Genomic DNA, 13,798 nt, shown 5'->3' on the forward strand with positions numbered 1-13,798 from the left:
TGGCAAACCACTCCAACATCTTTGCCAGGAAAACCCCAAATGGCATCATAAAGAACTGGACACAAATGAAAACCAACTGACCAATAACTTCCTGATTCCAAGTCCCAGTACTGTATCCTCTGTACCACCTACCTTGAGATAATTGTAAAAGTTCTTAGCACAGTGCCTAGCACACAGTAGGAGCTATATAAATGTTTATTCCCTTTGCTTCACACTTTCTCACAGCACACCTTCAGATATGTGAAGACACTTATCACACCCTCTGCTCAAGTCTTCTCTTCTCCACAGCTAAGCATTCTGAGTTCTTTTAACTGATGCTTATATCCCATGGCCTGGCTTCCAGGACAGGTAGAGAAGTTGGATGGCCACTATTTGGGTTTGGTGCCCATGTCTGGAGAATACTTTTCACCATCAAGGAGACTTGATAGAAATAGCCCGCTCATCATCTTTAAGGTGCTAGCTAGTGTGAGGCATCCTACGTTGTTTAGCTACGGTCCTGGGGTAGGTGTGGTAAGTGATTGTATTGGAGGGCTTGTGGAGAGAACACAGAGTGTGCATTGGCTGTAACACTTAGAGCCATTTAGGAGGTTTGGGGCTCAAGTAATCAGTGAAATCCTTCCTAAGTTCTTCACAATTTTGTTCAGGTCCCTCAACCCCAGTGTTTTGGGGCTTTGGCTGTTTTTGTTTTTATCATGGTATAGCAGAAATAACATTGGATTTGGAGTCAGAAGACCTGTTTCCCTTACTCGGTTGTTAGCTATGGAAAGTTAAGGAAATTATTCATCTTCTCTAAACCTTAGCATTGTCAATCATTAAATGAAAAGAAGAGTACTTGGGGTCTGTCTCATGGAAATCCAATGAGCAACTTAATAGCTAGCATTTATATGTTTAAGGTTTACAAAGCATTTTCCACATGTTATTTCATCTGACATTTAAAACCCTCTGCACACTATAAAGCATAATATCACTATAAGCAATTTAATTATTAAAATCAACAAAGTGAGAATGCATTGAAAGTTAAAAAGAGATGTTTAAATGCAAAATCTCTCCCTATTTTATTCCATATTGCACAGATGCCAAAGTAACTTCTTGAAGCACAGAGGCATCTTCTTGCTTTTAGGACAAAATATGCACTTGGATCAACCCAACCTTTCTTTCCAGCATCGTCGGAAGTTACTTTCCCTCCTAAGCTCTGTGATCCAGCTGAACTGGCCTTCTTATTGTCTACATGCAACACTGCCTTCCATTTCCCTATCTTTGCACCAAAATGTATTCCCTTCTTGCCTCTATCCCTTATAGCCCCTCTCTTCCTTTAAAGTGCAGTTCAAGATGTGATTTTCAGCCTTTCCTGATCCTTCCAAATTCTAATGCCCCTTATCCCAATGTTACTTGACTAAGTATTAGTGTGGTGAGTTAAGAGGACTGGGTTTGAAGTCCGGAAGACCTGGGTTTATGATTCTACCTCAGACGCTTATGAGCTGTGTGACCATGGGCAAGTCACTAAACCTATTTCAGCCTGTTTCCTCATCCATAAGATAGTTGTAATACTAGTACCTATCTCACAGGGTTGTTATGAGGGTCAGATGAGGTGCTTTGCAACCTTAATTTTTATTTAATTGTTTTTCTGTCGTGTCTGACTCTTCGTGACCCCATTTGGTGTTTTCTTGGCAAAGATACTGGAGTGGTTTGCCATTTCCTTATCCAGCTCATTGTACGGATGAGGAAACTAAGGCAAATAGGGTTGAGTGGTTTGCTCAAGGTCACACAGCTAGTAAGTGTTCAAGGCTAGATTTGAGCTCAGGAAGTGGCATTTTTCTGACTCCAGGTCTGGTGCTCTATACACCATGCCACCTAGTTGCAAGCTCAAAGTGCTGCATAAATAATAGCTATTATTATTATTAACTACTTTGCATATATTTATATTCATTTACCTTCTATGCATGCTGTGTATATGTTGACAAGCATGTATTGTCTCCAGTTAGAATGTAAAACCCTTTGTAGAAAGACATTGTTTCATCATTGGTTTTTCCATCTCCAACATTTAGCACATCTATACCATAATTGGTACTTAATTAATACTTACTGATTGATGAAATATACATTCGATTCAATTCAATTCATCCCAACCTATATTAGTCACTTATTGTGTACATCCGGACAAGCCTGGAAGGTCCTCCCTGCTCATCTCCACCCACAGCCTTGTTTGAGTGAACAGAAGTAGGATATGGTGTGTCAAATATGCCATCTTGGAGTGGGGGGAGGGTAGAAATGGGGAGAAAATTTGTAATTCAAACTCTTGTGAAAATTAATGCTGAAAACTAAAAATATTAGACAAATAAATAAATAAAAATTTGGGAAACTAATTACCCAAGATGAATGTAAAATACAGGAAGTAACAAATAAGGTTAGAAATGCCAGTAACAGGCAGATTAAAGAGGATCTTCAATGCCAGTATAAGTATTTTTTAAAGCAAATGGGAGTCATTGAAAATTTTTGAGCAAGAAGATGGGTGGCATATATGATAATTTTAATAGTATATGGAAGTTAGTTTGGAGAAGTGAGAAACTGGAAGCAAGGAGATCAGACAGGTGGATACTATAATAGTCTACATAGCTAGTCAAGCAGATGAAATTTTTTGTTAGATACTTTATTGAAAGCTAATACTAAAGTCAGACAAATGTCACAACAGATAATGAACATAATTCTTCCCCATTAGTTGTGTCTCTGTTGGTAGGTACTCCCCATACACAACATAAAAAAGCAAAAGGGAATTGCCTCCAATTTTAACTAGGCAGAAAGGTTTCATTATAAATCCATTCCTTTCTCTTCATGTGGTTTTGCATAATGGATGGTATCAAGAACTTAATTTCCTATTCATGTTTGCCTAATTTAGTTGTGTTTTTATATGTGTGAACAGGAAGAAGGTCAGTTTGACTTATTCTTAGAATGTAGGAAGGGGAGCTTGGAGAGATCAGCCTGGAGTCAGGTGGTGAAGTTTTTAAATGTCAAACTGAGGAGTTAGTCTTTGATCCCAGAAACCGCAGGAAGCCCCTGGAGTTGATTGAGTAAAGGGGTGATACATAGTCAGACCTGCTTTTTAGGAAAACTACTTTGGCAGGTTGTGTGGGATGGATTATAATATGGAGTGACCACAGATTAGGAGATGCACCTGAGTGACCAGAAGGATGGTGGTGCCCATTAATGCCTGCTCATACTGGAAGACTCACTCTGTCCCATCCAAAATGAAAAGGATAAGGGGCTAATTCTGTTACCAGCCACCACCCCAAGCACAGAGCCTGCCCTCTGAAGGGTGCTCACTATAAGACGATCTGGCACCTACACAGCTACTGCTGTGGGTGCCCAGGTCAGCATCAGGTTACAAATATCCTGGGGGTTAGGGGGGCAGCATCTAGTATAAAAAGTAGAAGCCTGGGAGCTTACGCAGCAGTTCTGATGGATATTACTTCTATTGTCACTTAGGATGATGAGGTCCTGGTAAGTATTAGTGATTTCCCTATCTGCCTTCAGCGTGCCGCCTGGTTCACTCTCACAACTGAACAGAAAGGAGTCCCAGGTCTATATGATACTGGGCACTTCCTGACTCACCAAAATGCCCATTTTCTCTCCTCCAGCTAAAGAAATAGACCTTGACCATGCTGCTGTTCCAGACATCTTGGCGTCCTGGGCTGTTATGCATGAGCCTGGTGTGTCTCCCTTGTCTCTGGGATGTCGGTGAGTTTATTGTGAGTTTAACATAAGCACCAGACCTTGTTGACATTATTTGGGTTTTAGGGGTAGTTCTTGGGGATAATCATCTCCTCCAGGAAATGAGAATGAGTTTTTCAGGAATAGATTTAGAGCTGGAAGATCTTCCAGGGGTGGGAAACCTGCAGCCTCAAGGCCACATGTGGCCCTCTGGGTCCTCAGTTGTGGCCTTTTGACTGAATCCAAACTTGTTCTGTGAAGTTTTGATTCAGTCAAAGGACCCCACTTGAGGACCTAGAGGGCCACATGTGGCCTCGAGGCCACTGGTTCTCAACCCCTGTTACTCCCTTCATTTTACAGATGAGGGAACTATTTCAATTCATTTAAGTGTCTACTAGGTGGCACAGTGGATAGAGCACTGGGCTTGGAATCTGGAAGACTCATCTTCATGAGTTCAAATCTGGCCTCAGACACTTTTGACCCTAGACAAGTCACTTAACTCTGTTTGCCCCAGTTTCCTCATCTATAAAATGGGCTAGAGAAAAAGATGGCAAAACACTCCTGTAGAAAACCCCAATGTCACAAAGTGGACATGAATGAAATGACTGAATACGTGCCAATTACCATGCTAAGTTCTCGGGATACAAATAAGAAAAAGAGACAGTCCTTGGCCTCAAGAAGCTTACAGTCTAACTAGAAAAGACCACACAAAGTTGTGGGGGAGGTACGTAATTCCTTAGAGTTGAAACCAAGCAGAGCTGTTGATGGAAAATGGAGTTACTGGGACGATTATGAGCCCTCTATAAAGGAAGACTTTGGGTGGAGGTTAGTGGCTCCAGCCCCTAATCAGAGGGGAGAGGTAAGGGAGGGTAAATTAAGAAGGTGTTGAGCTTGTCTTGTAAAGGGAATGTGGATTCTTGGAGGCAAGCCAAGCTAAGGCCAAACGATGGTAAATGACCTGCCCCGGGTCGCACAGAAGTTGTAGAACAAATCCTGTGTTCTTTCCACTATCCCGTGCTATCTCTCTAATGGTCTTCATGATTAATGAACAGGCATGCCATGGCCCACTGTTCTTAAACTCCTACACAAATCCCAAGTACTATCAGTTTCTAATTCTAGCCCTCTCCACTGGTTTGATGGGTGTAATATGATCTCTGACACTAGCTTGCTAAGTTACCTTAGACAAACCACTCAATCTCTCCGGGCCTATGTCTCTTCTTCTGGAAAACTGAAATTATAGGACCTGCCCTACTATAATAGATTAAAATGAGATTATTTGATGGGTGTGTTGGGGTGGGGGGAGGGGAGGAACAGCAGGACCCTGTAGGCCTGGTGTTGTATTTTCACCTTGGTATGGAACTCCTACTGAAGAAATTCCTTCTATCAAAAAGTTGCCCTGCTAGTCCTCAACAGCTGTCTGGACCAATGAGAAATTAAGTGATTTGTTCAGGGTCACTCAGATTATATGCATCACATTAGCCTAGGTCTTTCTGAATTCAAGGCACTTCTACCCAGCTGCCTCTCTTATGAGGCATAAAACATCTATTATGAGATAATAGATACAAAAAAAAACATTCAAAAACATAGAGTAATATATATATTTAGAGAAGAAACATGACATAGGACAGAATGCTAGACTTGGATTCAGGAGGACCTTCCTTCCAATATTGCCTCTTGAGACTTGAATAGAAGCATATTTTAGAGCTGGTCTAAATAAAACGGCATCTCTAAAAGTGGAGAAAGGAATAATAGCTATTAAAAAGATAGATTCCTGATATAACACTGTGTCTCATTTTCTCATTGGCCACTTTTAACTAGATGTGACATAGCAAATGGCACATGGAGGTATGTCCTGGGTGACCATGAGAAGCCACCTAACTTCTGTAAGTCTCAATTTCCTCAAATGTATGATAATAGAAATAAAAACAACTAGCCTTTATATGGCACTTTTGGGGTTTCTGAAGAACATTATGAGTATTACCTCATTTGCTCCTCAGGACACCCCTGGGTGGTAAGCACCATTACTATCTCCATTTTACTAAGGAAAGAATTCAGGCCGAAGAAGAATAAGGGTCTTATCCTGCATCACACAGCTGGCAAGTGTGCTGAGATATGAACTCAAGTCTTCCTGACTCCAGGGCCAGCACTCTATCCACTGTGCCACCCAGCCGCATAGGTAAACATACATTGGGAGGGCATTAATCCCTATCTTAATGGTTATTGGGAGGCTCCACTGAGAAAATTGCAGATAAAGGACTTTATCAACTTAAAGAGCAAGGTCACTGTCAGCTCCTTGTACTGTTTAAGATAATCATTTTTATTTCCCGGTATACCCTCAGGAAGACTGCATTGATGGTAAACAAGGAATTCTGAAAGATAACAATGTAAAATGGAAGGAGTGCACTACCCAACCTCAGGAAACCTGGGCCTTAATCCCAACACCTTCATTAATTAATTGTTTGTTCCTGAACCAGACCACCCAGCTCACTGAGCTTCATTCCCTCATCTGTAAAATGAAATGACAACTAGATGGCCTCTGAGGTCTCTTGTATTCTGAGATTCTAGGATACCATTCCTCTAATGAATTACCTTTACTTTTCAGGGTCTTCTATTAAGGGAGAGTCTAAGAAAGAAAAGGGAGTGGCTTTTCTAGCTACAACTGGTAAGTTGTGAGCACTCCACACTATCTCATGCTTTTGTGACCTTTGGAAATATACCACTCTCTCTACATCTCAGTTGTTGTTTTTTTCATCTACAAAATGGCCTTAATATTTCTTTTCCCATACTTTATGGATACGATATGAGTAAGTAGGAAAGTATTTTGAAAAAAAGTTTTATATATTTTATAATGGTCTTAACTACCATCATCTTAATACTTTCATCAACCTCTACCCCTTATCTTTTTTGTTTTCTTTCTGATAACATGTTTACCATGAGATGGGGGATATAGTTTACTGGAAAGATCATTGGACAGTGAGCGACAGGCCAGACCCTACCACTAGTCAGATGTATTACTTTTAGGGGGTCATTTGCTCTCTCTGGTCCTCAGTTTCCTCCCCTGTAAATGAGTTAAGCTGGGCTCAATAATTTTTAAGGTCCCTTACCACACTGATCTTTTTTGGTACTACGTCACATATAGTCAATTATTGTCAATTAAACAACTAGAGACAACATTTTACCACTAATCTATATTCTCTAAAGCTATTGATTATTCCTTTTCTCCACAATTAGGGCCTTAATGCATTTTATTTAGTCTATCTCTAATATATCACTCTACCCACTAGCAGAATTTAAAGTAATCCTCCATAGGAGAGTCCCTCCCAATTTAAATTCCTTTCACTGTTCTCCAACCATATTCTGCAACTCAACAACTGTATGGATAACCTGTGAAGTCAGAACTTTAAGAAACCTAACTGTACTTGGGACAAACTCAATTGATTATGGGATCTCACCATTACTTCAGAGTCATTTTATATGTTTCTTACATTTTCTTTTCTGTATATCTCACTGCAAAATGAAAGCTCCTTGAGAGCAGAGACTGCTTCCTTTTTGTCCCTGTATCCCCAGTTTGTAGCACAGTATCCAATAGGTACTTAATAAATGTTTATTGAAATGAAAAGACATAAAATGAAGTGAAAAATCAAATGCAAGTCCCCTTTACTGAAGTTCTTCAAGCATGTGGTAGATGAATACTTAAAGAGTATGTTGTGCGGTGTGTGTGTCAGGGGGGATTCTTATTTAGATACAGGTCAGATTTCATAGCCCCTCATGTCATTTCCAACACTGACATTCTATAACCCTACCAAGATTCCACACTAGCCTGTATTTTGAGCCAATGAAGTACTTCATTTATCAAGTCAAGAAGCATTTATCAAACACTTACTGTGTGCCAGGTGTTGTGCTAAGTTCTAGAGATACAAGTTCCTGCTATAGAGGGCCCTGAAGTCTAATGGGGAGACAGCATGGAAGCAGCTAAGGACAAACAAGATATAAGCAGGATAAAGTGGGGATATTCAACAGGGGGAAAGTATGAAGATTAAGGAAACTAGAAAAGATGTCTTGTAGAATTTTAGCTGGGACTTGAAGGAAACCCAGGAGGCCAGGAGCCAGAGTGCAGAGAAAGAGATTTCTGGGAGTGAGAGACAGCCAGTGAAAATACCCACTTGGAAGATGGAGCTTTCTCTACAAGGGACATCAAAAGAGGAAAGCATCAGAGAACATGGAGGGGAGGGATGTGGAAGAAGACTGGGAAGGTAGGAAGTGAAAAGATTATGCACAGATTAAACAGATTATATACAGATTAAAAAGCCAAACTGAGCATTTTCCATTTATTGATGAACATGCCCCATGTAACAGTGCTTAATTCTTTTTCAGAGCTGCCTGCGAAGACAGTTGATCTGTCTACAGTTAACCTTACAGAGCTAGTGAACGGGATGCTGACCAAAGCCTTGAAAGGTAACAAGGGGAGTCTAGTCCTAATCCGCCTCTTGAATGAACCCAGGAAAGACCCCAGGCCTTTCTTTAACTCAGTTTCCTTATCTATAAAGTGACAACTGCAAAGTCCATTCTACCCCACAGAGCTATGGTCAGGGTCAAAAAGAAGAGCAGATCTATCACAAATTTGAAAGTAATTTGAAATGCATTCCAAGAATGAGGTAAATGGCAGGTTTTTATTACATTGCAGATTATCCTGATAATAACGAGAGGACAGGATGGAATAGTGGACAGAGGAAGAGCCTAGGAGTCAGGAAGACAAGGGTACAGGTCCCAGAATGACTATGTGGCCCTGGGAAAGTTACTCAGCCTTTCATTGGCCCAGACACCTCTCTAATAAGTTGTTGTTTGGTCATTTTAGTCCTATCTGACGCTTCATGACCAACCTCCTTTGGGGTTTTCTTGGCAAAGGTACTGGAGTAGTTTGTCATTCCCTTCTACACCTGAGATGAGGACACTGAAGCAAGCAAGGTTAAGTGACTTGCCCAGAATCACACAGCTAGTAAGTGTCTGAGTCCTGATTTGAACCCAGGATGATGAGTCTTCTTGACTCCAGACCAGCCATTCTATCCACTGCTGTCCCTTTAATAAGTCAGAAAAGTTTCCTGTCTATATTATATCCTCCAAAAAGATAATGAAATTATTACAACTTTGTAGCTCCAAAAATCTAGTATTAACTTTTTATAACATAATGGGGAGAGGGGAAAGAGAGACTGTGAATACGAAAATAAAATTAAATATTTTTTTGAAAAACATTAGGAGTCATAAACATTAAAATAACCTATTGCTGGATTAGAAAGTTGGTAGAGATAATACAAGGTCCTGAAGGCACACTGAGCAATGAAAAGAATAATAGGTTTGGAATCAGAAGAACTAGATTTGAATGTCAGCTGATGAGAGTCAGAACCTGTTGTCTTTGATCAAGTCACAACACCTCTGTGGCTTCAGTTTCTTCATCTTTGAAAATCAAGAGATAGGACCAGATGACCTCTAAGGTCTCTTCCTGCTCTGATGTTCTGTGAACCCACAACTCAAGAAGGAGAAGCTTCTAAGTCAACATCACAATGTGACCAGTTTCCAGTTCAAATAGACAATCCACCTACAATCCACTTACCTGCCAGAGCAGCTACCTCCTGGCTGTTTCCTAACATCCATTTGCTCTTTCACAGCTTAAACAAAGCCATAGATGTGTTTTGTTGTTGTTTCCTCTGTGAAGGTTCCCTCCTAATGCCAGACCATTACCTCTGTTTTGCAAAACTTTCATCTCCTGGGAAAGAGTTGTCATCTGTCACCCCTCATCACTCAAATGTAGTGATGCTGCTCTGCCTTAAGAAGCCTTCCTTCTAAAGATGTGGCCAACATACAATTAGCCATGAATTGTATTGGTTCACAAAGACAGACAGGCCTAATTACCCTCCATGAATTAGGAAAATCAGCATTTAAATCTTGTTTTAGAAACTTAAAGAGCTGTGTGACCCTGGGGAAGTCACTTAACTGCTTACCCACAATTTCCTCACCTCTAAAGTGAGGGGGTTGGTTACAATGGCCTCTAAGTTCCCTTTAAGCTCTCAAATTATGATCTCATTATACTATTCATTTTCTAACAATAACAGTAACAAAACGTAGAGCGCAATGGGTGAACCTGCAGTCGTAAAATGAGAACCCATCTATAAAATAAGCAAGTTGGACTAAATTATCTTAAGAGCATCCTTTTCCAGCTCTAGGTTATGTGGCTCTAAAGAAGAGATGCCTTCTCTGAACTCTTATAGGACCCCCATGTGATAGAGGAATTAGACTTGTTCTTGGTTTCATAAGGCAGAACTAACAGTGAGTGTTACCTATTCCTAAAGGTCTTCAAAAGAATCTATCTGGATGACCGCTTTTCAGTTATGATGTGGAGGAGTTTCTTATTCAAGTGCAGTTTGGACTAGATGTAGACGGCCTTTGAAGTTCCTTCTGCCTCTAAGATTCTAATACAGCACTGGACTTGGAGTCTAGAAGGCTTGAGTTCAAATCTGGCCTCAGATACTTATTAGCTGTGTGACCCTGGGCAAACTGGAATGCAACAGTCCCTAGTAGGCAGGAACCAAATTAAAATATAATTTGGAAATACTTAACAAAATAAATAAAAATACAATAAAACACAAATAATGTTAATATGTGGGTCTCTTAGTCAATATACAGCAGCAGGGATCTTTGTATATGACTTAGTGACCTGATTTCCTATCTGAATTTGACATCCCTGGTCTAGATAATCAACAAAATAATCAATTAAGCCCTGGTTTTTAGCATTTGCCAATTCTGAAATATAAATGCTCGCATTGAATATTTAACATTCGCTCTTGGCTGGTTTGAGCTGGCTCCAGCATACCCCTGCCTAGAAATAGTAAAAAGCCAATAAATATTTATTGAATTCAATATATTATTGATTGAGTTGGAATAATATTTAAACTCCTTTAAACACTACTTTGGGATAGGGGCTAGACTCATGGTTTCGTTGCTATAAGGAATATAGAAAATTATTTTTAAAAATTCCCTCTTCCAAAGCAGTTTGGCACCTTTCCTATTTCTTATAGTCTTACAGAATTGCCTAGAGTGCTAAGTGACTTGCCTAGAGTCAGTTACACAGCCAGTGTGTATGAGAAGCAGGACTTAAACCCATTTCTTCCAGGCTTTGAGGCCAAGTCTCTACTGCTATGATATGCTTCCTCTCTCACACATAACCCACCTTTAATGATTTAGAAGGTGACTTGAGGTTTTAGATTGAGACAGGAACAGCATTATGCCATTATTTTCTATTATACTACAAACGAGTGAGGGAAATGCTAGCTTAGAGAAAATGCCAGTTAATAAAGATTTCCAACCACCAGGCTGCTGAGTATTGGAGAATTTGCTGCATTTTCTTTGTGGCTTCAATGCATCCCAGCTAGTTCTGGACATCCCAGTCACCTAACTCCTTCATTCAACAAATGTTAACTGGATTTCTACCAAGCACTGTTCAAGGCACAGCCAGGATAAACAAATTCAGTGTCTGATTTCAGAGTTCGTTGTCTGGGCTGCCCTTATATCTATTTTGGTACTTTGGGTTATTTGTTTATTTCATTCTTGTTATCTAGATTCTTGTATTAGTGCATTTTACGTTGTCCTCCCAGGAAGACAAATGAGATAATATTTGTAAAGCTCTTAGCAAAGTGCCTGGTACGTGGCGGGCATTTAATTGAGTATTGTTCCCTCAACCTTTTCATAATATTTTGATCCTTAGATATTTCTCTCCTGGTACTCAGTATAATTGTTCAGTAGTTTTAGTCATGTCCTACTGTTCCCAAGCCCATTTGGGATTTTCTTAGGAAAGATACTGGAGCAGTTTGTCATTTCCTTCTCCAGCTCATTTTACAGATGAGGAAAGTGGGGCAAACAGGCTTAAGTGCCTTGCCCAGGATCACACAAGTAGTAAGTATCTGAGTTCACATTTGAACTCAGGTCTTCCTGACTCCATTGCTCTATCCACTGAGCCACCTAGATGGCTTCAAGTACTCAGTACAGCACTCTAAATACCGAAGATCCTTGGGAAGACTTCTTTGGTCAATTTTGCCTATCTTATTACTCAAAGATATTGAGACAATTCGTTTCCTGAGTTCTCCTGTGAAAATCTTAAAAATCATATGGTTGGTACACTAGAACACTGAATAATCCTAGATTTGGGCCTTGGAAATATGGAAGTTGAACTAGGACAAAGGAAGAAATCCATGACAAAATAGCCAGAGAAACGGCATTCTATAGCCAAATGGTGCCTGACCCTGGGCTTTAGTCCCAGCTCCACCACTAAAGAATGACCCATTTGACTTAAACTTTCTGAGCCTTGATGTTCTCATCTCTAAAATAAAAGGGGGTTTTTAAGAGAATCTCTGAGTTCCCTAGCTTGAAATTCAGTGTTCTAAGGTCTTTTCAGGTATTAAAGATTTGGTAATTCCAAAATGCTGTTGAATGACTTTGTGTATTGTTTTTTTCTCCAACAGATAGCAAAAAATTCTTTTCCTTGCTGAGCATAACTTCCCACAGCTCATTTGCCTTCCACAAGTTTTCATTGGTGATTTATAACAGTAGGTACCATCAGGTTGAGACGTCTAGTTTGCTTTCTGGGTAGTAAAGGCAAGGTTGGGGTAAGGCTAGATGGCTCTATCACATTTACAATATGTTAACTTTCTCTCTTTGCAGTTTCTAACCTGAAAATCATGGATCCCACCAAGTTCCCCACGCGGTACTGCTACTGTTTAAACAATCAGACCAATGACCTATCAGGTGGGTGTGGTTATCTGTAAGGATTCAAGCCTCCTTAACTTTAAAATACTATGCTTGACTGAGCTTGTATTCTCCATCTATATTATCAAGGGTGGAATCCTATCAATTTCCTTTCTTAATTCACAATTTATTACCATGTTCATGGCTTCTTTTCCCCTTATGATTTTCAGGGGTCTATTATGGAATCCTTCCTGCAGAGTCCCTGTTTGCTAGGCAAGCAGAAACTCTAATAAATTCCCTTGTAGCTTTGATCTACCATAGGCACCAGAAAAGCTATTTCCTTACAATGGCTTCTCATCCAGGAATCTAAAATAAGTTAGAAAGCTCTTGTAGTCTTAGGGATTTGTAAGCTATAGTTCTGGTTCAGCTAAAGGCCCTTGGGTAAAGGCCTTGGAGAATCAATCAAAAGTCCAATTCAGCAAACATTTGGGCAAGCGAAGAGATAGCATGAAATAGTAAAAAGAAGGATGTCATTGTAATCAAGAAGATCTGAGTTCAGACTCTTCCTCTAACAAATCCTGCCTCTCTGATGGATACTCGCTAAGTAATCATAGGTAAGTCATGTGTCCTAAGTAACTCGTTAAAACTATAAGGTACAAACAAAAGTTGATAATCTGAATTAATAAAAAGTTTATAGATCAGGACTTCCACACGTTCAGAATAACTATAATGACAACAACAACAAAATTCAAGGCACTTTGCTAGGTGCTGGTGTTACATAAATGAAACATGACACAGTCCTTGGCCACCAGAAGGCTTACGGTGTTCTGGTAAAGACAAGTAGTAAGGTAAGTATTCTATTAAGTGGGATTATACGATCGTAGGTTTAAGACTAGAAGCACTTTAGAGGTTATGCAGTTTGTCCCCTTCATTTTATTGTCGTTAAGTTGTTTTTCAGTGTGTCTAACCCTCCACGATCCCATTTGAGGTTTTCTTGGCAGAGTGGTTTTGCCATTTCCATTTCCTTCTCCAACTCATTTTACAGATGAAGAACTGAGGCAAACACAGTTAAGTGACTTGCCAGGGTCACACAGCTAGTATGTGTCTGCGGCTGGACTTGAACTCGTGAAGATGGGTCTTTCCGGTTCCAAGCCCAGTGCTCTATTCACTGCACCATCTAGCTGCAGAAACTGAGCAAAGTAGAGTATGTTGCCCAAGGTCACAAAGATTTAATAAGTAGCATAAGTCGAATTGGAATGTGTGGTGTAAGGTAAAGACAATGCCAAGATCACACAGTATCCCCTGGAGAAAATTTGGAGAGGAACAGCATACTTTCACCTGGAGGCCACTGGAGAAGGCT

At 40.1% G+C, this 13,798-nt stretch overlaps 1 protein-coding gene across 1 annotated transcript in view; it reads left to right on the plus strand.

Annotated features, from left to right (window-relative positions):
* The first annotated feature begins 3,653 nt into the window (after positions 1-3,653).
* Positions 3,654-13,798, plus strand: part of HHLA1 (HERV-H LTR-associating 1) — a 67,532-nt gene continuing 57,387 nt past the window's right edge. Inside the window, exons 1-6 of the mRNA XM_036741545.1 lie at positions 3,654-3,732; positions 6,308-6,367; positions 8,080-8,160; positions 9,729-9,731; positions 12,216-12,299; positions 12,415-12,498. Coding sequence (XP_036597440.1) covers positions 3,654-3,732; positions 6,308-6,367; positions 8,080-8,160; positions 9,729-9,731; positions 12,216-12,299; positions 12,415-12,498 — 391 coding nt within the window. The remainder of the gene's footprint in view (positions 3,733-6,307; positions 6,368-8,079; positions 8,161-9,728; positions 9,732-12,215; positions 12,300-12,414; positions 12,499-13,798) is intronic.

The sequence above is a fragment of the Trichosurus vulpecula genome, chromosome 1, assembly GCF_011100635.1.
Source record: "Trichosurus vulpecula isolate mTriVul1 chromosome 1, mTriVul1.pri, whole genome shotgun sequence".
Lineage (NCBI taxonomy): Eukaryota > Metazoa > Chordata > Mammalia > Diprotodontia > Phalangeridae > Trichosurus > Trichosurus vulpecula.